Here is a 21,145-nt window from a genome sequence, read left to right as displayed (position 1 = left end):
TTTGGCAACCGCTAATGTTTGAAATGTTTGAGACCAATCTCGGTCTCAGCCTGTTAGCAACTGGGTTCCTCTAAAAAACGTGTATTCAACATTTACGGGAGAGCCAATTGCAAGTTTTTATGGCGATGAAATGTATTGTTGAAGATAAAAAGCACTAAACGACACCGTGTTCTACCTGTTATCATTTGCTGATCGTAGATTCCCTGTTTCATCAAAACTTTAGAGTGATGCAACTTTACTCATCTCAGAGCTAATCACAATAAAACAAAGTAATTTTTTATTTATCTTTATACATACATATATGCAAGATATGACTGTACGTGCAAGATATAAGTGCAGTTGTACCTTAATTACAAAATATAAGTTTTATGAAAAATATATAATAGAAGTTGATTATATAACTTGTAATAAAATTAAGTATGTAAGAATTACATGAGAAAAGAGCGTTGTTGCAAAGATGGACCATAAAACTCGACCGCTTAAGCGTTACAGAGTAATGATATAGCAATAACATAGACTGTCATAAACGAGACAGTAACGTATGAGGCTGCAGAGGATTCTTCCTGACACGAACCCAGTTTTCCAGTAACACCGACACTCTTTTTTAACACAGCCGCTCTTTCTGCAATGCCATCCTCTAGTTCCTTGTTCATCTAAAAAAGAAATAACGGCTCTTGGTGTCTGACACTTCAGCTTAAAATACGTCACTCAGGACCAAAGCTTTGTCCAATAAGGTAGTTCCAATTATATGTGACGCGAAATAAAATGTGGAACAATTTGAAGCATTAACCAAAACAAAACACATTTAAAAAGACAACAGATTCGCGTATGGTTATTCTTTTCTTTCACGTACCAAAAAAGGCATACTAACCTCAGCTACTTTCACTTCGAGTTTATAATCTTGTGGCAGTGTTGCTGTTAATGTATCAAATGGAACATCTGGATAACATAAAGGATTTGGTGAAGCAAAAAGATTAATCCATTGATCATGAAGTTTCTGTGTCCATGGTTTACTTGTGTTAACTAATGGTTTGATTTTTTCAGTCATGTCACCAAGGACCAACCTTCAAAATACACAGAATACGCATCAAAACGTAAACATCCAAGGCGAGGACTAACAATATTTAATTGGTGATTAGAGTTGTGAAGAATCAACAAAGTAGAAATACTTCACAAAAAGCGATAGAACTACACAACTATGATTGCAAAAAAAAATTAACTTACAAATATTTTTCATAAAAGTCTTTTTGGGAGAGCGTTTTTCCAGCACCAAAGTTAACCCAAGCCTTCTTCAAATTTTCGATAATTCCTGTTTTGTTGTATTTCTTAAAACAAAAATACATGTTGATACAGTTATAGTACAGAAAGTTACAGTCACCCTCTAGTCAGATATTGTCTATAAGACACAACTTTTGATACATGCTTGTTCTAGCCATCACTTTTCCTTTTTACCAACTTACCTTGATATTAGTGAGCCATGGTTTCATCCAGTTTAACATAGAAGGCAAGTTATCAAGTTTTTCGATATCTAAACCTTTTGATTGTAAAAATGCAGCTGCTTGATCATATACTTTCTGCCAGTATATAATTTCTTTTTTATCCCAAAGTTCACTGAATTTATTTGCATCAGTGTTCATCCATGCGTATAACGAATATGCTCCATTGTAACTCTGATACACACGATAACCTGAAATATATATATGACGTTAAAGGACTGAGACCAAAGCAAAATACTCAGGCAGTTAAACGCGCTTTTATTGAAAATGATTTTCTTGTACCTGCACCGTTTGCTAGCTGCTCTATCAGCCACACGTGATCGAGTGGTCCAACAATTTGCATTTCATAAAAGATGCGTTGACTACTTCCTACAAACAAAGGTTAATTAATGTACTGCAAACCACCGTAATTTAAAAGGAATTTCATTTATGGAGTAAATTAATCATACTTAAGTAAATGTTTTAACAAATTATTTTTAATTTCAATCTGCAAGGTCAAATAGCAAGATTTGCGAGAGCAAATAACACAACACTTTCTCCTGAAAATTTGTTTGCGTGGAACAGGGTGACAATCAAAAAACGAAAATACTCTACGCATTGCATTAGAAAAATGAACTGGCTGACTCGCAAAAACGTTTAATTAATAATTTCATGGTATTATAGGTCCTGAAAGTGGATTTGTAGTAGGAGTACCTAGCTTTGAATTGAATAAATCTTTTAATTTGTCTCCAGTAGCATCAACATAACCAGCAGCTGCGTGACTAATCCGCCTATTTTTTAACTCGTCGTAATTGTTCTTGAGTCCTCTAGCCATCTCGATTAACCAATCTCTACAATAAAAGCAAATATTTTTCCTTATTTTTTCTATGAACCGTAAAGGTGCATTTCCAGTCAAGGAATGGAACGGAACAAGATTAAAACTTGATTAGCTTTTTTACTAATTATTCTTTTGCGTCAATAATATTTCCGTTATAATAAAATGATGACAACTTTCTGTTCGGATTAGAATGGATCTGAAAATTGTATCAGTTATCAAATGCTAGAAGGGATTTAATTAGCCGATAAAATTAGAGTCAGATTCCAGATTCCGATTCGTTCCGGTACGTTCCACTCTTTGGTGATAATTCATCACCTTGAAACTAATAGTAGTAGCAGAACCAAGAAATAGGATAGTTACGATAACTCTGTTCATGGTATGTTTGTAATTTACCAGAACAAACACCCACCTTGTATAGCCACATGAGAATTCTGTTCCATTTGATTTGAAGTTTTTAAAATATTCTGCATACTTTTCATAAGTTATTCCATCGTTGATAAGGTTATATTTTGGATCCAGACGTCCACACAACAACTTATCATAAGATTTCAAACCATTTGCAGCATCAAAGAAGCAATCCTTAAAATATCAATAACAATCAAAAACTCAGTTCAAGCATAGTACGGTAGTCAAGAATTAGTAATGCTTTCTAAAGGAAACCCTAGTGCATGTACAGCTCTAAACCATGCTACGTAAAATAAGCAAGTACTTGGAGGAAGTCTTTCTAACTGCTAGCCTTTTGAAACATGTTTGCATTTTCTTGATAGCTTCAAACGTTTCATGAAAGAACTTAAAGAAAATATCGAATTAGTGTTAGGATTACCACGGTTTTTTGTATTTTATTGTGTAAACAAACGTTTTACCGATATAGTCCCTGCTGATAAAGAAAGAAACAGAGCACATTGTATAAGCCTCATGACTGCAGCTTCTTCGTAAACGCCAGATCTCAACAAGGTTACGTATTATAAATTTTTCACCAGAGGTCATCAGTTATTTTGTCTTTGATGAATCGACAGAGCAGAAAAAATGTTTATTCATGTATTTGTAAAGTTGTTTGTAAGTTGTAGTACTTTTGTAAACACCATTTTTGAAGTTTGCACATTTTGTTTACTTTACTTAGTCTTACAAGATCATTGTAAATATGAAAAGTTTTTTTTTGAATTCGTTGTTTACAGAACAAGATTAAATAAAATACTATTTGTATAAAAATCTGGCGTGTCCAAAATTTCGATACGTTAAAACGTTTTACACCTGGGGATTTTCATCTTTTTCCTGAATTATTTTTATACTCTACCAAATAATTCGAAATTGTTTTATCTGAGTTATTCATGGGTTCTGATTGTTAATAGAAACACTACAACGATATAACTTGTTTAGAATCTAATTGGTAAACCTATATTTTCACGTCTCCGAAAGATGGCCTATTATTTTGTTGTGGATAACTGTGAGACACAGTGTTTGTGAGTGTGAGCGCGTCTAACGACTGATTGAATGAGATGGTATATAAGACACCCACTGTACACGAAATTCAAATAAAGAAACTTTAAAAAATCCCTGCTCTAAACAGTAACACATGTTACGAACTGTAACTACGTCGTAACGCTTTTTCCAATCCGCATGTTCCAATTGTTCTGCAACAATCGCTGTTTTAAAGCTTTCCACAAAAATAAATCCATCAAATATATGTTGTTTCCGGGTACACGTATTCTTATTATTCAACAAAGTATATAATTAAAATAAATCTTTTGTTTTAGAGAATAAACACACACTTCTGATATTTCAAAAGTTCACTAACTTGAATTTTAACATGACCCCTTTAATATTTCAATTAATTTTCTTATAAATTTTTTTTTGTGATAATTTAATATTTACTTATTCCGTTATCTATGGCTACTTCTTATGGAAGTATCAAGAAAATATTTATATTCTATTCAGTTTGTTTCACCTACTTCCACGAAAACAATATATAAATCTGACACCTTTACATCTTACTATGTATCAGTGTACAAAACATTTGGAAAGTCCACTTATTCATCGTAAAATCAGCATTTGCTATCTCGATCACCTGCAATTGGAATATTTTGCTACCACAAACGTTTTTGTCCGTTTCTTGCGGGTGCGAAATAACAAATATCCAAGACTCAGCAGAACTAATGGCATGATTGTTAATATCATACTTTTCCCGGTCACTTAAAGTAAAAAATCTTTATATAAATCAGTATAAATAAGATAAAGAGGAAACGAACCTTAGATGGTGGTGTTGCTGTATCTTTTAAATCACACATGTAAAAAGTTCCATTGTAATTTGCACTCGTTTTTAAAACCTTTGCATGTTTAGATATTGTTTTTTCTTTTTCTTTTGATACCTAAAAAATTTAGTTAAGAAACACATCTTACCACAACACAAAGCATGATTTATTCAACATTGCAATGTGGCAGCAAGACATTGAGAGTAAAATATTTAACCATACCTTCCAGGTTTTTATTTCCAGTCTATAATCTTGTGGCAGTGTTGCTGTTAATGTATTAAATGGGACATCTGGATAACATAAAGGATTTGGTGAAGCAAAAAGATTAATCCATTGATCATGAAGTTTTTGTGTCCATGGTTTACTTGTGTTAACTAGTGGTTTGATTTGTTCAGTCATGTCAGCTAGATTCATTCTAAATTAGAAAAGAAAGATTTCATGTAAAAACTCTGGAAAAAAAATAATTTATATAAACTATAATTTAAATAAAACGAACTAACAAGTATTGATCATAAAACTCGCTCTGTGAAAGAGTTTTACCAGCACCGAATGTTGTCCACGCTTTCTTTAAATTTCCAATAATTTCATTCTTGTCGTAAGCCTATGTAAAAAATCAGTTTACCAGTGTTAGTAAGACAATTACAGCAATCATAAAAGGTAGGTAAAAGTGGGATAATTTTGACCATGACAGTGACCTCAGGACCCACTATCATTTGGTACGTAAAAATATCTCAATATACTTTCTTATAATACTTTAAACTTCAGTATTTTAGATTTTTTTAATAAAGATTTTCACATAATTAGTGTAAAGTCTACCTTGATATTAGTAAGCCAGGGTTTCATCCAGTCTAACGCAGAAGGCAAGTTATCCAGTTTTTTGATATCAAAACCTTTTGATTGTAAAAATGCAGCTGCTTGATCATATACTTTCTGCCAGTATATAATTTCTTTTTTATCCCAAAGTTCACTGAATTTACTTTCATCAGTATTCATCCATGCGTATAACGAATAAGCTCCATTATAACTCTGATACACACGATAACCTATATCGATATATTGATAATATAAAATACTTACATCTTTGGTCATGATTGAATAGAAGCCAGTAAAATGCTCTTAGAATAAATAAACTTTTCGCAGTGACGACGTACCTGCTCCGTCTCCCAATTGCTCGATTAGCCAAACATGATCAAGGGGTCCTACTATTTGCATGGCATAAAGAATTCTTTCATTAGAACCTGAAATTCATAAAAAACGTTTATTAAATTACGCTACAAGTATTAATTCAATGATAAAGAATAGACTTTCGATCATACAGACTTACAAGTAATAAATCGTTAATAATGCTGTAAAAAAATGTACTTACCGAGATTGGAATCGAAAAGCATTTTTACTTTCATTCCAGTAGCGTCTTTATAATTGTACCCTTTGAAGCGTGTGATATCATCTTTCAAATCTTCGTAATTTAATTTTAGTCCCACGGCCAGTTCCAATAACCAATCTCTATCATAACATTAGTTATTAGTTATACATAGAAACAACATCGTTTGAATACTAAATAAATAATACTACTGTAGCTCAAAATATTTTTGATTGTGTTTAGCTTGAGTAATTGCCCCCACGAATTCTCTTCCATCACACTCCGTTTCCTACCCTTCTCTACCCACCTTCAGAAGTCCTTGAAATGGCTTTCGTTTTGACCGACCTTCCGCACTTAAGTTGTGATTTTAGAGAAGTATATAAATAAGAAATTCAATAAATGATATGCAACAATTTCCAGTAAGAATCTCAATTCTTTAAAAATTTACTTAACTTCAAGAACGCTCACTCTATAAACAAGGAACTTTTTATATTGTTAGCTCCAATAATAAGATCATTACCTGGTATACCCACATGAGAACTCAGTGCCATTAGCTTTGAAGGAGCTAAAATATTCCTGATACTTTTCCAAACTTATTCCGTCCTGGATTAACGATTTTTTCGGATCTAATCGACCGCATAGCAACTTGTCAAATTTCTTCAATTTATTTGCTGCATCAAAGTAACAGTCCTAAATGGAAGTATAATGGTCTGACGTACATTCAAAACATCTGATGGTCTAGACATAAAATAAACTGTATTGATAGAATTTGAAATAAAATAAGGGTTAATGCAAGAATGTTTAAACATCACATATAAAAGCATTAATTGCAAGTTGTCTTTTACCACTTTAACAAAAAAGTACGCGCATTGTTACGACTTTCGAAAACGAAAACAAACGTACGACTTTTTTTGGATGTGGTTTAGGATTTAACATGCACATTCCAAGTTTTCCAGTGTAATTAACGCTCTTCTTCAAAACATTTGCTCGTTTCGATATACCAAACTCCAACGCCATATCAATCTAAAGGTAATAATGTTTCTTTAAGTCTTAATTTAAACAAAACTTATCATTTCAGATACCAACATATGATTCTAAACTTTATGTCCAATGACTCCATGATTTGACAAATAACGAGCGATAAAAACATATTTCACCAAACTGGAAGCTATCCTGTATAAAAGTTGTGTTTTAGTGAAGCAGTAATATCTTTAAACAAGTTAATACCATCCAAAATTAAAACATTCATTGACATCTTCTTAACTTAAAAGGCAAAAGAGACATCATAAACGAAAAAATTAAAAAGAATAAATAACGTTATTATAGCGTTTCCCTGCTTTAAACAATTTTATTGCTTTTGCAATATCTTCTATGGATTTGAGGTAATATCATACTTTAACGTATTACTTAATAGGAATATATTCTCCTTTTATAGAAGCATTTTTTAGGACCTTATACATGCCGTACCAAGCTTTCAAAATAATTGAAAAGTATTTTTTAAAAAAATTCAAGGTGCTTGAAGTTAATTAATAAGCTGAATTGAGACAAAAAAAATTCATGTGCGTAAAATAAACAAATCATTTATCTGTCTTTAGAAATAAAACTATAGTAAGTTACCTCAACTACTTTCACTTCAAGTTTATAATCTTGTGGCAGTGTTGCTGTTAATGTATTAAATGGGACATCTGGATAACATAAAGGATTTGGTGAAGCAAAAAGATTAATCCATTGATCATGAAGCTTTTGTGTCCATGGTTTACTTGTGTTAACTAATGGTTTGATTTGTTCAGTCATGTCAGCGAGGACCAACCTACCAATATACGTGAATATATTACACTGATGGGTATTAAAACAATAAGCTTGCGTATCTCTTTCTAGAGGGACAAACGCTATGGTAATTCAGAATGTTTTAATTCTTTCTTCCCAATGTGTTTAATTATTGCTGTCAACTTGCAACCTTGTGGTATAAAAAGAGGTCCAATAATTTCTTGTTTATAGAACGCATTAATTAAAAATAAATAGCACACATAAAAATAAATTTTGATATCACGGTGTCACTAAGCCAACTCTAACCACACTACTCAAAAATGGCAGGCGTTGTTTAATAAGGCTACTGGTAGAGCCGTTCGCTTCCAGTGCAGGAGTTTTTTGGTTCAAAACCCGGCCAAGTCATACCAAAGACTATAAAAGTGTGAATCTATCCTTTCCGCTTAGCGTTCAGCATAAGAATAGAATTGATATCTTAGGTGGTTGTCTAGTTGAGCGGTTGCTGTGCTTGCACGGCTTTTGTAGCTCAATTGAGGCTATTCTGGGTAAATAATTTTAAATAATAGTAATAATACCCAAAAAATAGGCAGGCGTTGTTTAACTTACAAATATTTTTCATAAAAGTCTTTTTGAGAAACCGTTTTTCCAGCACCAAAATTCATCCAAGCCTTTTTCAGGTTTTCAATTATTCCAGTTTTGTTGTATTTCTGAAATAGCGACAATTGTTTTTAACAACATTCACTAGGAAAGTGTATCTCAAGCTTTGTCCATGGAGATGTTTAAGTTGCTTATTTACCTTGATATTAGTGAGCCATGGTTTCATCCAGTTTAACATAGAAGGCAAGTTATCAAGTTTTTCGATATCTAAACCTTTTGATTTTAAAAATGCAGCTGCTTGATCATATACTTTCTGCCAGTATATAATTTCTTTCTTATCCCAAAGTTCGCTGAATTTACTTGCATCAGTATTCATCCATGCGTATAATGAATAAGCTCCATTGTAACTCTGATATACACGATAACCTAACAAAAAAAAGCAGCAATATTGACACACCCAATCCGATGTATCAAGCAGATTAAGCGCAACATTAAGAGTTCTGACCTCGACTATCTGGCAGTTGTTCAATTAACCATACATGATCCAGAGGGCCTACTATTTGCATTTCATAGAAGGTGCGCACAGAACTTCCTAAAGTAGAAATTATATGCAAATATATAATTTTTACAGAATTTCCTTTGATTCTTAAATGTTCAAAATATATTATGAATTTACCTAACTTCGAATCAAAGAGAGTTCTTAATTTCGCCCCTGTTGCATCCACATAACCAGCTGCTGCATGACTAACGAGATTATTTTTCAACTCATTGTAATTGTTTTTCATTCCAAATGCCATTTCCATTAACCAATCTCTAAATTAAAATAATCACTTCTATAATTCTTGATAATTTGAATATGATGTCTGTATGTTGAAAATAATTATACCTTGTGTATCCACAGGAAAATTCTGTTCCGTTCGATTTAAATGTGTCAAAATAGTCAGCATATTTTTCATAACTAATGCCGTTTGCTACTAAAGCCTTTTTGGGATCCAATCGTCCACATAATAACTTGTCAAAGACTTTTAATCCATTGGCTGCTTTAAAGAAACAATCCTGCAAAAGAAATTGGACATTATTCATTTGGCAGATCAAACTTTACCATGATCAACCATCATCAGCTGCAAGGGAACTATGTTTCTGATTAGGTTGTAAAAGCGACATGGAAAAATGCTTAAATTGTAAAAATCTTTTTGTTTGCCAGATTATTTGTTACAAATATTTTATTTTGTATTTAAATGTATATTTTGTATTTATTATTACAATTTTGAAACTTGTAAAAAAGTAATTGCACAGCTAAATAAGAAAACAGATTTATTCTTATCCTGAGTAACATTTGAACTATCTATATCTTCTGTAGCAACTTACGCCTTCCATGGGTTTTGTTTCGTGCTTTAAATCACATGTTCCAAGACCACCTTCGTAATTGACACTTTTCTTTAAAATGTTTGCTCTTTTGGACATGCTTTTCTCCAGATCATTACTGATCTAAATATAGTAAAATATTGAATCAGATTTATCAAATAAACTTTGCCTGTAAAATTTTAAATCCCATAGATTTAGATGTTGGAAATAAAAAATTACCCCTTGCGTTTCCATGAAATCCTTATAATTTGTATTATTATATAATTTCAGATTTTAAGCAGACTGTAGTAAATTGGGCAACTTTCAGGCATAGCGTCAATGATAAAATGCTGACTTGAACAAATTATATTTCTACCATATTGTTTCTTTGCTGAGTTTGAGTACATTTAGAAAGCTTGCAAAAAGTACTGGAGAAGGATAGGGCTATGTCTGGATTTAAAACTTAAACGCCAACAAAAGTAATACAATAAATTAGTATAATAGAACATTTCAAATAAGAACTGATTAACCTCAACTACTTTCACTTCAAGTTTATAATCTTGTGGCAGTGTTGCTGTTAATGTATTAAATGGGACATCTGGATAACATAAAGGATTTGGTGAAGCAAAAAGATTAATCCATTGATCATGAAGTTTTTGTGTCCATGTTTTACTTGTGTTAACTAATGGTTTGATTTGTTCAGTCATGTTAGCAAGAACCAACCTTTAAAATACGTGAAATATATTTGGACTAAAAGATAACTTCAGAATATCTGAAACACCTATTACCTATGTTGCGAATACCATCTATATTTCTAAAAACTGTAGAACAACAGTATATATTTTCTAAAATGTAGATAAATTTTATATCGAGTAGTGTTATTTTTCTTATGACATAAAAAATTAGGAAGATGTAAAATTTATCGAACACCTTTTTCAAGTAATTGACTTTCGAGCATACAAGGTACAGACATTTAAACCTTATCGCATGAAAACGGCACCATTCAAATATATTTCACCTGAGTACTAAAACAGTGTCTTGCTTTTCCTTTTGAATATGTAGTTCCAAATTTATATCGAAAAGTTGCTTTTCATGCTTCTCTGTTGTACTTTTTTACCTTTACACTGTAATAAAATCTATATCTTTTTGTGTTAAAAGTTTATATTTTTTATTTCAAATAAAAATTCCATGAAATATAAGCTTTCAAATGATATAAAAGATAAAAAATTTTGACAAAAATAACGACTTGGATGTTTTACGTACTTACTAAACTGAGGAACCACCTACAACGATCTACAACAACCTACAACGATCTACAACAACAATAGGCTTTAACTTTGTGTATCACCTCATACTCGTAATTTTGTTTGTTAAGCTATAATATATATAGGTTTACATTTTTACTCTACTGATTTTTGCAATTTTTTTCCTTCTAAAAATAACAAATACTATATATTCGAACTATGTAGGTTCCGTTTATGTTTTATTGAATATAGGTATTACATATAAGTACTAAATAATAATACGTAGAAGATTATTTAATTTAAAACATGGCTGGTTGCAAACACACTATTCTGACCCAACTTAGAACACTAAAGATGGGACGGACCATCTTTTGACACAGTGGCGTTAAAAGGTCTTTGCACACATCAAGACCTTGTATTAACGTAAACCAACTCCAATAAAGTGAAAAAACTGAACTGCTGCAACTTTTTCTGGCATATTGTTGTATATAGCTAGCTGAGATTAAAGCTATTTATGTTTAGCTACTTTTCAAGATAATATATGTTGGAATTATTGCAACTTGACCTATTACGTAATTTAAGAGGTAGAATCGCTTTGGCTGGGACGGCCAATTGAAACGACTGTCCTGTCTAAAGACGGGCCAGTCCTGCGTCCAAAGTTGGGCCACCGTCTGTAGTTGACTCACAACAACACTATGATGCAAAACAAAATACAAGTCCCCAACGAATGTACATAATGTATTGGTTCTAGGTCGTTGTAGATGGTTTTAGGTCATTGTAGATGGTTTTTAAATCATTGTAGATCGTTGTAGATCGTTGTAGATCGTTGTAGGTCGTCGAAGATCGTTGTAGGTGGTTCCTCTGTTCAGTAAGTACGGGATGTTTTAGGTATTCTTAAGGTTTGACGTTATAATGATCGCAAATTCATCAATTTTCTTTAATTGTTACTTTGTCCTTGGTTTGCTTGTTGATGCTCTTACTTATTGTCAACCGGTAGTTTGTCAATATAAAAACAGTCCTAGTTGGGATTTGTTTGCGACTGAACACTTGTAAGGAATGCAGGATTAACTTACATAAATATACAAATATAATATGCCGATATTGGTTTTAAAGAAAATTAAGTCACAATTGACTAATATGATTTTTTAACTTACAAATATTTTTCATAAAAGTCTTTTTTAGAAACGGTTTTTCCAGCACCAAAATTCTTCCATGCCCTTTTCAGATTTTCAATTATGTCTGTTTTATTGTATTTCTGAAAAAAATACAAAGCTTTTTTATTAAACCTTCATCAAACCAAGCTTTGTCTATGGCAGATGTTTAAGTTGTGTACTTACCTTGATATTAGTGAGCCATGGTTTCATCCAGTCTAACATAGAAGGCAAGTTATCAAGTTTTTCGATATCTAAACCTTTTGATTTTAAAAATGCAGCTGCTTGATCATATACTTTCTGCCAGTATATGATTTCTTTCTTATCCCAAAGTTCACTGAATTTACTTGCATCAGTGTTCATCCATGCGTATAACGAATATGCTCCATTGTAACTCTGATACACACGATAACCTGAAAAAATTTAGTGGCTGATTTTTATCCGGTAATAAAGTAATTGTTGGCATTGGTTAAAAGTACTATTTCAGATTCCAGAAGTCTGGTATGAGTGACACCAAAGGGGCGAATAATGTCGAACAAAAATGAGGTGAGCATCCCATCCTCTCCTTAATACGCGGTATGTTGTGACCTTGGCATTATAGCTAAGTTTATAAATTGTAGATTTTTAATGACTTACGGTGAATTAAAACAAGAAACAGAAAAGACTAATATTTTAAAAAAGGCACTTTAACAAATCTTGTTATCAGTTACCATGGCCATCTGCCAATTGTTCGATTAACCAAACGTGATCAAGTGGTCCCACAATCTGCATTTCATAAAATATTCGTTTTGTGCTTCCTACAATATACAAAAAAAAGCAAATTACAGCTTCTCCAATTATATCTATCCAAGAGAGAAAAGTAATTGTTAATAAGTTCTGAATTTAATTGGTATATCAAAAATTACCTAACTTTGAGTCAAAGAGAGTTCTTAATTTCGCTCCTGTTGCATCCACATAACCAGCTGCTGCATGACTAATAAGATTATTTTTCAACTCATTGAAATTGTTTTTTATTCCAAATGCCATTTCCATTAACCAATCTCTAGATAGTTAATACATGAAGCACTTAGATTGAACTATATTTCACCAATAATTGTAACTGACAGTAAATCATATACTTTAATGTGACGAGATTCACATTAGAAGACATTTTTGCCCATTTATGACATCTCAACTTTTTCCTTTCAATTTCCAACCAAATATTATGTTTCCCCAATCCTAGATCTCCAAAAGGTTGACAACCAGGTGAAAATGCTTGCAGAGGCTGTAATGTGGCCTTTTCTTTAACTTTATTTTTAAAAAGCAACCTACCTTGTGTAGCCGCAAGAAAACTCTGTTCCATTAGATTTAAAAGTTTCAAAATAATCCTCATATTTCTCTAAACTTATTCCATTTCTGATTAGAGCTTTTTTTGGATCCAGACGACCACATAACAACTTGTCGAACGATTTTAATTTGCTTGCAGCTTCAAAGAAGCAATCCTGAAATTCAAAAAAAGAAATTTCCTGGTAACCTGGTAATATCTGTTATATGATGCAATTCACATGGGTAGGTTGAATTTGTGAAAATTATTTTCTGCTTTTGTAATCATTGAACTTATAATATGTTTCTACCAAATAAAGGGGAAATTATGTCTAAATTTCAGGGTAATTCAATACATAACTTTCTTGCCCATTACCTTCCATTGACTGCACTGCTCCTAATTTAATGTACTAATTTTGTGTCTGGATTACACATACACATTAATTTTTACTCAACTATTGGTTTCAATTTTGTCAATTTTTTTGGCTACAAAACGGTTCAAAAAGATCTCCGGCATGGACGTTACCTTTAATCCTTGCACATTCTGTGAAGGTGTGTAATAAATAGACTACTCAAAAGGCCAAGTACAAGAACTTCACGACTATATAGACAACCTGTTTATGAACAATTACTTTCTTATAATGAATTTGCTACATTTTAGTTTTAAAAAAATAAATTTATAAGCTACAGTTTGTAAAATATTAAACATCAGTAAATTGAAAGTTTATTTCGACCAGGGAGCAAAGACAACATGGGGAACTGTATTTGTTAAATGTAAAAATGCTATGTAGCTAGCTTTAAGGAGGTAATGAAAAGATTTAAAATCATTGTTTCTGCTTCAATTGGCTTTATATGCAATAAACTTGTGTGTTTCTATGCAAAATTTCGAAGGATATAGATAGGTAGCTAGTTCAAAAAGTTGGAAGTTTTTTATACCGAAAAAATATGAATATAGTTACACGTAGTATGGTGGCCGAGAACTGCCATGAAAAAAAAGGATCTAAAATTAAAAAAATAAATCAATTCAAGGCAAATCAATTTAAATCAATTGAGATCAAATGAAATAAAACGAAATGAAATAAACTGTTTAAGAACAAATGAAATGAAACGAAATAAAATCAACTTTGCTTCAAATGAAAGTGAAATGAAATGAATTTGTTTTTATAAATCTAAAAGTTATTGCTCAAAACAACGCTTTTTTTACAAAAAAAAATACAATATTTTTTCCGTGGGAATGATGAATATAGAATTTCAAAGTCACATTATTACAGTTATCTTAGGATAATTGTATTTATGTGAATTTGGAAATGCCATAGATGAAATGTGATGTTTTGGCTTATGGAAAATTGGAAATTGTGTATCTAAAATTGAGACAAAAACATGACATTAAAGTGCCCCGTGATAGAGTTCATGACCTAATGTACGACAGGGCCTGAAGTAAAAAAGAGAAGAAAAAAATCAAACTTTATGTCAAGAGGACCTACATTAAGAACTTAAATTTTCGGCGAAAAATGTATCGGCGGAAAAACGTTTGGACAAATTTTGTTATTTCAGCGGAAAAATTTTCGGACAAGATTTAAGTGAAAAAATGTTTCGGTAAGTTTTTTAAACGGATTTTAACCAAATTTCAAACATAATGATGATACACAAAAAGAAGGCTATAAGCATTTATAGTTAATCAAGATCTAAAAAAGTGTCCCCAGGATCCAACTTTACAGATGGAGCCTCAGCCAAATGTGAAAATAACGAAAATAATAAGTTCCAGAACTACAGTTTTTATTGATTTTCTGATTACCCTATATATAATTTATATGTTCTGGTCCTTTAAAAAATTTTAGAAAACACAAAATTTTCTGACAAAAAAACTTTTGGCAGACAGAACTTTTGGCAGACAGATATTTCGGACAGAAAAATTTTCAAAAAAAACTCCGAAAGTTTTTCCGTCCAAAAATTTTCGTTCCTATTGTAATTGGATTTTTTCAATTGATAGTCATGACAAGCTTGTGGGTTATAAGAACAGTAAATTTCCACTAGCTATTTATGGCTGTATAGATAAAAATATTATTTTTAGGAGTATGGACCTCAAATTCAAATTCAAGAGATAGTTGGCAGGTTGTATCTTGAGTACCTATGTTCTAGGAGAATTCCAAATTTTTTAAGATTAGGCAAGGGCACAGAGACTTATATTATCAGTGTTACGCAGTGTTTCTTAACACAAACCGATAAAAATGCCAACAAATAGGCTTTGTACCCCCCAAGACTGGGAAATACTCTCAACAATCAGAAAAAGGCTATCAGCTAATTTGAATTATCGTGTATTTTACAGGCCTAAGACAAATGCATAGTTTATACCAAGTCCTGATAATAATTGCCTTAGGTGGCATGCTATTTCTCTTAATATTTGGACTTGGAAAGCTTGTATATACCTTTGAAGGCACATTATATTAATTTGAACGTTTATAATGCACAAAAACGTGTTATATTTATGGCTTCATTAAAAATAAGATTTTAAAGTACCAAATTATCAGCTTGAATTGGCATGTTTGTGGTATCCTTTTCATACAGCAGAAGAAAAGTGAGTTGCGAAGGTATGGATGATTTGAAATTTATATTTACGTTTTTTCCTTGGTTTGATGTAGCTAGCTCACTAAATTACTTTTTGGTGCCTGTGGCCACCATGGAAAATTATTTTTGCTGTCATCCTTCAATCGAATCATTAGCTAGCTAGCTACATACCTACCTCTAGCTACAGTCAGAAGAAGAAAATTCAATTCATAATGATTAACAAAACTCTTTCTTTTTAAATTTTATTACACAATTTTTAAATATTTCCTAAAACTCAAGTTGTATCTTTTTGATGTTGCATTGTCACCAATCCAAAACTAACGGGAACATACCTTTTTATTCGTTAAGGTATTTGCTCATTTGTTGTTAAAAACTTTTGTACTGTTGCTACTAGCCTTTTTACTGATATATGTTCTAAATCTGAACTATTATATCAAACAGTGCCTTTACCTGGAAGTTCTACTTTGTTTACCTACTTTAGAAGTGAGCTTATGTACGACGTGTGAAGTCACAAATGAACAATTGGACTTTTGTTCGATAATGGTGGCAACCGTTAATGTAATTATTGTTTTTGGGAGATTACATTTGGACATATATAAAATGTTTAAAAAAGATAAAAAAAAATTAGAGCTTCATCATTTTCTTTACGACGCTATGTTTTTGCTTTGTGTTTCACGAGCTTACAATAATGTGGTATAGTTAAGTTATGATACGTAAAAACTACTCTTGAATGACCCTTTAGGAATGTGAAACCACATAATACACTTTTATCAAATTTTGTGTTTTTTTGTAACTTTTGTGTTCAGTATGGTAGATTAGTATGCGTGTCAACTGGCCAAAAAAGAAAAAAAAAGTAGTGATCTATATTTTATGTGGTTAGCCTCATTAATTCCAATAAATTTACCCTGTCAATTTTGTGCCAGGAGGGACAACATGACGGTTCTAGAGTGCTAAAAAGCTTCCATTTGAGCTACAAAAACCCTTTAAATTTCTGTTCAATAAGGTACAGTTGTTATGTGGGATTGAACCCATATGAATGTGAAGTCAACGCTCTACCGACTGAACTACCAATCCCTAAAAGAAGACAATCCTTTAAAACAGAGTTTCATGACTTTATTAATTCTATCAAGCATGTGTCAAGCATATCGTATTTAGTTAATGCTTTTTGAGCACTCTGTTCCAAAAAATGATATATATTTTTAGTCTAGAAATTTAGCTCTAAATATCGTCCCTCAAAGGCACTGGATTTTGATGTATTTAGAGACTTTGCTATATATATAATATACTATATAAAAATGTTTTCTGTTTCTTTATAGATTGTGTACAATGAGAGCGAGAGATGTTATCTTTCAATACATGAGATAAAAAGAAGAAAGCGAAACCTCACACCTCGTTGTTATTGTTTTTCTGTCAAAAATTTGAAGCTGTTTTATAAATCTTGATAAAGTTAATAAATTGTTTTTGTTTCTGTAGATTGTTTGTTTTTGTTTATTGTTTGCCGTGAATTTTTGAAATTCAATGTGTGAAAATCAGTGTGTTATTCCCTCTCGCTTTCCCAATCGTACATTGAACGATTAAATTGGCTTAGTTTCAGTTTGTTCGAGCGAACACGTTGTTGTGTGTGTTGTGTGAAAATCAGTGTGTTATTCCCTCTTGCTTTCCCCATCGTACATTGAACGATCAAATTGGTTTAGTTTCAGTTTGTTCGAGCGAACACGTTGTTGTAGTTTGCTCTGGTTATCTAGCTACCAATATAAAGTGTTGATATTGGCAATTTGTGTTTCGTTCTTTTGAAAAAAACTAACTGAGTAATGAGATAATCAGTGTGTTATGTGTGGAAATCAGTGTGTTATTCCCTCTTGCTTTCTCATCGTACATTGAACAATCAAATTGGTTTAGTTTAAGTTTGTTTGAGCGAACATGTTGTTGTAGTTTGCTCTGGTTATCTACCAATATATAAGTGTTGATAGTGGCAATTTGTGTTTCGTTCTTTTTAAAAAACTAACTGAATAATGAGATCATCAGTTGATTTCTACCGTCATTGGAGTTTTTGGCCCCGTCCTAGCACAGACTAATCAATAACTCCCCGTGATAGTGGGCCATACCTTTGTTTAGCTAGGTATTCTCATCAGTTAGTAAGAACAATTTTCTTCTTTTAACTTACCGTTCTCATTGTCGTGTAACTGAAACAAATTCAAAGGATCGTTCTGATTCATGATGCGCATGTATATCTTGCGTGTATGCATGTCTTCTTCACCAAATTTTACCATAGTTAGTGGTCCAATTCGACTATATTTTTGGCACTTTCCTTCAACGTGTGCTGATAGTCTTTGCACAGTTAGATACTCAATTTCTTGTATTTTTCCCAATTTTCCCTTTCCATTACCCTGCTGTCTTTTCTCTTTCGCCTGTTTTAAAAAGTTTTGAAAATTTCGTGCTGTGTCGCCGCCATTTTAAAATAAAAATGTGTTTACGCACATCGGAAAAATTTACGGCACCGAATGACAGTGGCAGTGATGGGCCACGGGCGTTTTTTTTTTTTTTTAACATTTTTTTTTTCCAAAAAAAGTTAATGTTTTCTTATGGCAGCGATGGGCCACCATACAGCAGATTCCGTGGCTTCAAGAAATCGGTTTTCATAACTAGTGCCGTTATTTTTACGTAAAAAAAACCCCACAAGCTGCTTCGTTCGCCTTCGTATCTCCGAAAGTTATTATTATCTGCGATCCTAGTATTATTTTCCGGTAGAAAGCGCATCCCCTTAATTCGTGACATTTTCGCACACTACGGGTTGTACAACTCAATGCATTGCATTTCTTTCAGAATAAGGGTTTTAACTTTATAAAAGTATAACTTTGCATGGGTTTTTGGCACTAAAATTTTCATCAATGTGTTGGATTTGTGTCGGCCACCACTGACAATATTGTGATATTATCAATATTTAATTTTATAATTCTGTGAAAATGAGGTTTTACGAAATTAATTAGTTACCGTTTTTAGTTTCGCTTCATTTCACTTTGATTTAAAGCAAAGTTGATTTCATTTCGCTTCATTTCACTTTGATTTAAAGCAAGGTTGATTTCATTTCGCTTCATTTCACTTTGATTTAAAGCAAAGTTGATTTCATTTCGTTTCCCAGCTCATAGACATTCCTTAAAGCAAGGTTGATTTCATTTCGCTTCATTTCACTTTGATTTAAAGCAAAGTTGATTTCATTTCGTTTCCCAGCTCATAGACATTCCTTCTGCCATAAGCTAAAATTTCGTGTAAGCCACTAAAGTCAAAAATCAACAGTAGTTTTGTAACCCCTTTAAACTAATGCATACAATGATTTTTATAGCGTGACAAAACCTAAATCGAAGTCTTTACCTTTTAACCCTCCGAGCACTAACCTCGTTACCAGGACTTTTTCACTCCCATGTTATACTGTCGTTCCTTCATTAATGGCCAAAGATTATTAATATTTTTAAGTTTATGGATACTGAACGGCTTTACGTTTTTGTGGACAAAGTGGTTTTTAACCGTTTGTATTAGACAAAGCATTTAAACATATTTTCATAACAAAAAAGCAGAGTGCCTAATAAATAAAACAGAGTATTTTATTTATTAGTCTTCTTCTTAATCTGCTCATCAACATAATCGAGCAAAATTTATACTTTAAATATTCCCTCTGATAATGGACTCAGTGATTTCCTGTAACAAGAAAATTCTCATGGGCTTTACGGGTTTTGGCCAAGTCTGCAGTATTGAAGGCCACGTGTCATTGTTTTCTAATAATATTGCAATAGAATTTGCTTTTTGGATTAACTTTTTATACAATCCATATTTTGAACACGCAAGCAGGTCATTTAAAAAATGCACTAATTATTGCAAATAGAGTTGAATCCATAGTAACTAGGGTTATAAATTCTTTCTTAAGGGGATCTCTTCCCCGTTGCTTAGTTAACGGTGTTTTAATTCTAAATAACGATTACCCAATTGTGATAATCAGTGAGATATTAATTGCTCAAGCGGTTGCATGTTGTGATATGTAAAAGCTTGTATTCATGTTTTGCATGTATCGCTACAAAAGCTTTTTGTGTACATTTCGCAATATGGCATATATACAGATTAGAAGCTAAAATTTCTTTTTGTTCTGCCATGATGAGGGGCTGTTCAAATGGAGGCAAATCCAAGCTGACTCACTACCCGGCTTTTAACTTGTGTTTATATGCACGAAATATATAATTTTCATAAAAACGAATTTGAAACGTGAGCATAATAACCCATCCTTCTAGCCCGCTTTGTTACTGTATATATGGATTTTTATCCAGCCCGCTTGCCGAGATCTCGGGTAGTCACCAGGGCCTAAGCCCATGATAGTCCGTCTTATCAGAATATCATAGTAGGCATAGTAGAAGCATGGGGTGATGTTCAGCTGTACTGATAAAGAAGACTAGGTTACAGATTTGTCCCTACAATCATAAAACAAAAATAATCCAGGTAAATAATTTTGTTGGGGTGAAGCATGTGGAAAAAAATGATTGCCAAGAAATAACAGGAGATGACGCAGAATATCAGAAAACACGTGAAATTGCAATAAAGTAGTTATTTGTAAAAAAAAATTATAAAAAAAACATTTCTTTTTGCACTTATTATATTTAAAGTTCTTTATATCAAAACTTTTCGTTCTTACTGTACAATACACGTTGTTAAAAATGTTTAGAGATTTGTATAAAGAACTTCGCAAAGCCTAAAAAAAAGATTCAGTTAAATACTTACAGATCGAACACCAATCAAACAACAAAATAAAACTGTCAGAAAAAGCTTCATCTTTGAATGTGGAAGCTCTTCTTTGACAAATACCATATGATAACTTTTTTATTTCGAGAATCATTTATAACGTTCGAGTTATAATTTTGCAAGAATTTCATTAATTAGTTACCATAGAGATCAGGTCAAATAAATGAAAATCATTTTAAACAGAACACAACAGCATTGTAAAGTCGCATGTATGTGTGTATCAACACCCTGAGAATATTTGTTTTCTTACTTATTAGCTAAAGAAGAAAAGAACTTACCGGGGGTTAAAAGATGCTGGATTTTGTTTTTATAGATAATCTATAAGCTTAATTTACTCATGTTAATAATAAATGATAGTGAATAATATCATGAAGAGCCGTTGAACGACAAACCCATTGCCTATATTGGAAAATTTTCTTTTCAACAATGATTCAATCCGGCCATATAAATTGTGTGAAAGCTATGTATGAG

The 21,145-nt window shown here is 32.2% G+C and overlaps 1 protein-coding gene and 1 long non-coding RNA gene across 4 annotated transcripts; one reads left to right on the top strand and one right to left on the bottom strand.

The window, feature by feature from the left end:
* Positions 1–231: 231 nt before the first annotated feature.
* LOC130645714 (uncharacterized) lies at positions 232–20,812 on the bottom strand. 2 transcript variants are annotated; one of them, XM_057451794.1, is made up of 29 exons: positions 20,654–20,812; positions 13,337–13,506; positions 12,931–13,067; positions 12,736–12,822; positions 12,212–12,438; positions 12,029–12,129; positions 10,161–10,353; positions 9,655–9,774; positions 9,173–9,342; positions 8,963–9,099; positions 8,792–8,878; positions 8,486–8,712; positions 8,296–8,396; positions 7,540–7,732; positions 6,826–6,945; positions 6,443–6,612; positions 5,929–6,065; positions 5,714–5,800; positions 5,379–5,605; positions 5,063–5,163; positions 4,785–4,977; positions 4,560–4,679; positions 2,723–2,892; positions 2,190–2,326; positions 1,779–1,865; positions 1,461–1,687; positions 1,225–1,325; positions 872–1,064; positions 232–653 (listed from the first exon to the last, which is right to left on the bottom strand). In XM_057451794.1, the coding sequence occupies exons 1-29, from the start codon at positions 20,738–20,740 to the stop codon at positions 480–482; spliced, it is 4,281 nt and encodes a 1,426-aa protein (XP_057307777.1). In that variant the 5' UTR covers positions 20,741–20,812; the 3' UTR covers positions 232–479. The 2 variants fall into 2 exon arrangements, with proteins under 2 accessions (XP_057307777.1, XP_057307778.1); XM_057451795.1 differs by lacking the exon at positions 20,654–20,812 and adding an exon at positions 18,057–18,357.
* Positions 13,432–17,364, top strand: LOC130645724 (uncharacterized). Of its 2 annotated transcripts, XR_008982729.1 has the most exons (3): positions 13,432–13,573; positions 15,399–16,450; positions 17,209–17,364. It is a non-coding gene; the product is annotated as an uncharacterized LOC130645724 (long non-coding RNA). The 2 variants fall into 2 exon arrangements; XR_008982730.1 differs by having other exon boundaries at positions 15,399–17,364.
* Positions 20,813–21,145: the final 333 nt, after the last annotated feature.

Source organism: Hydractinia symbiolongicarpus, chromosome 5, assembly GCF_029227915.1.
Source record: "Hydractinia symbiolongicarpus strain clone_291-10 chromosome 5, HSymV2.1, whole genome shotgun sequence".
Classification (NCBI taxonomy): Eukaryota; Metazoa; Cnidaria; class Hydrozoa; order Anthoathecata; family Hydractiniidae; genus Hydractinia; species Hydractinia symbiolongicarpus.
Note: the sequence above shows the minus strand (reverse complement) of the source record. Positions and strands in the feature narration are given on the sequence as shown.

Bases quoted from the DNA above. Each gene is read 5' to 3' on its own strand.
- LOC130645714 (XM_057451794.1), bottom strand. From the start codon at position 20,740: ATGGTATTTGTCAAAGAAGAGCTTCCACATTCAAAGATGAAGCTTTTT. The intron at 13,068-13,336 runs GTAGGTTGCTTT...TTAACTATCTAG, and splicing joins TTTTCTTGCGGCTACACAAG to AGATTGGTTAATGGAAATGG. The intron at 2,893-4,559 runs GTTCGTTTCCTC...TGATATTTTAAG, and splicing joins CAGCAACACCACCATCTAAG to GATTGCTTCTTTGATGCTGC.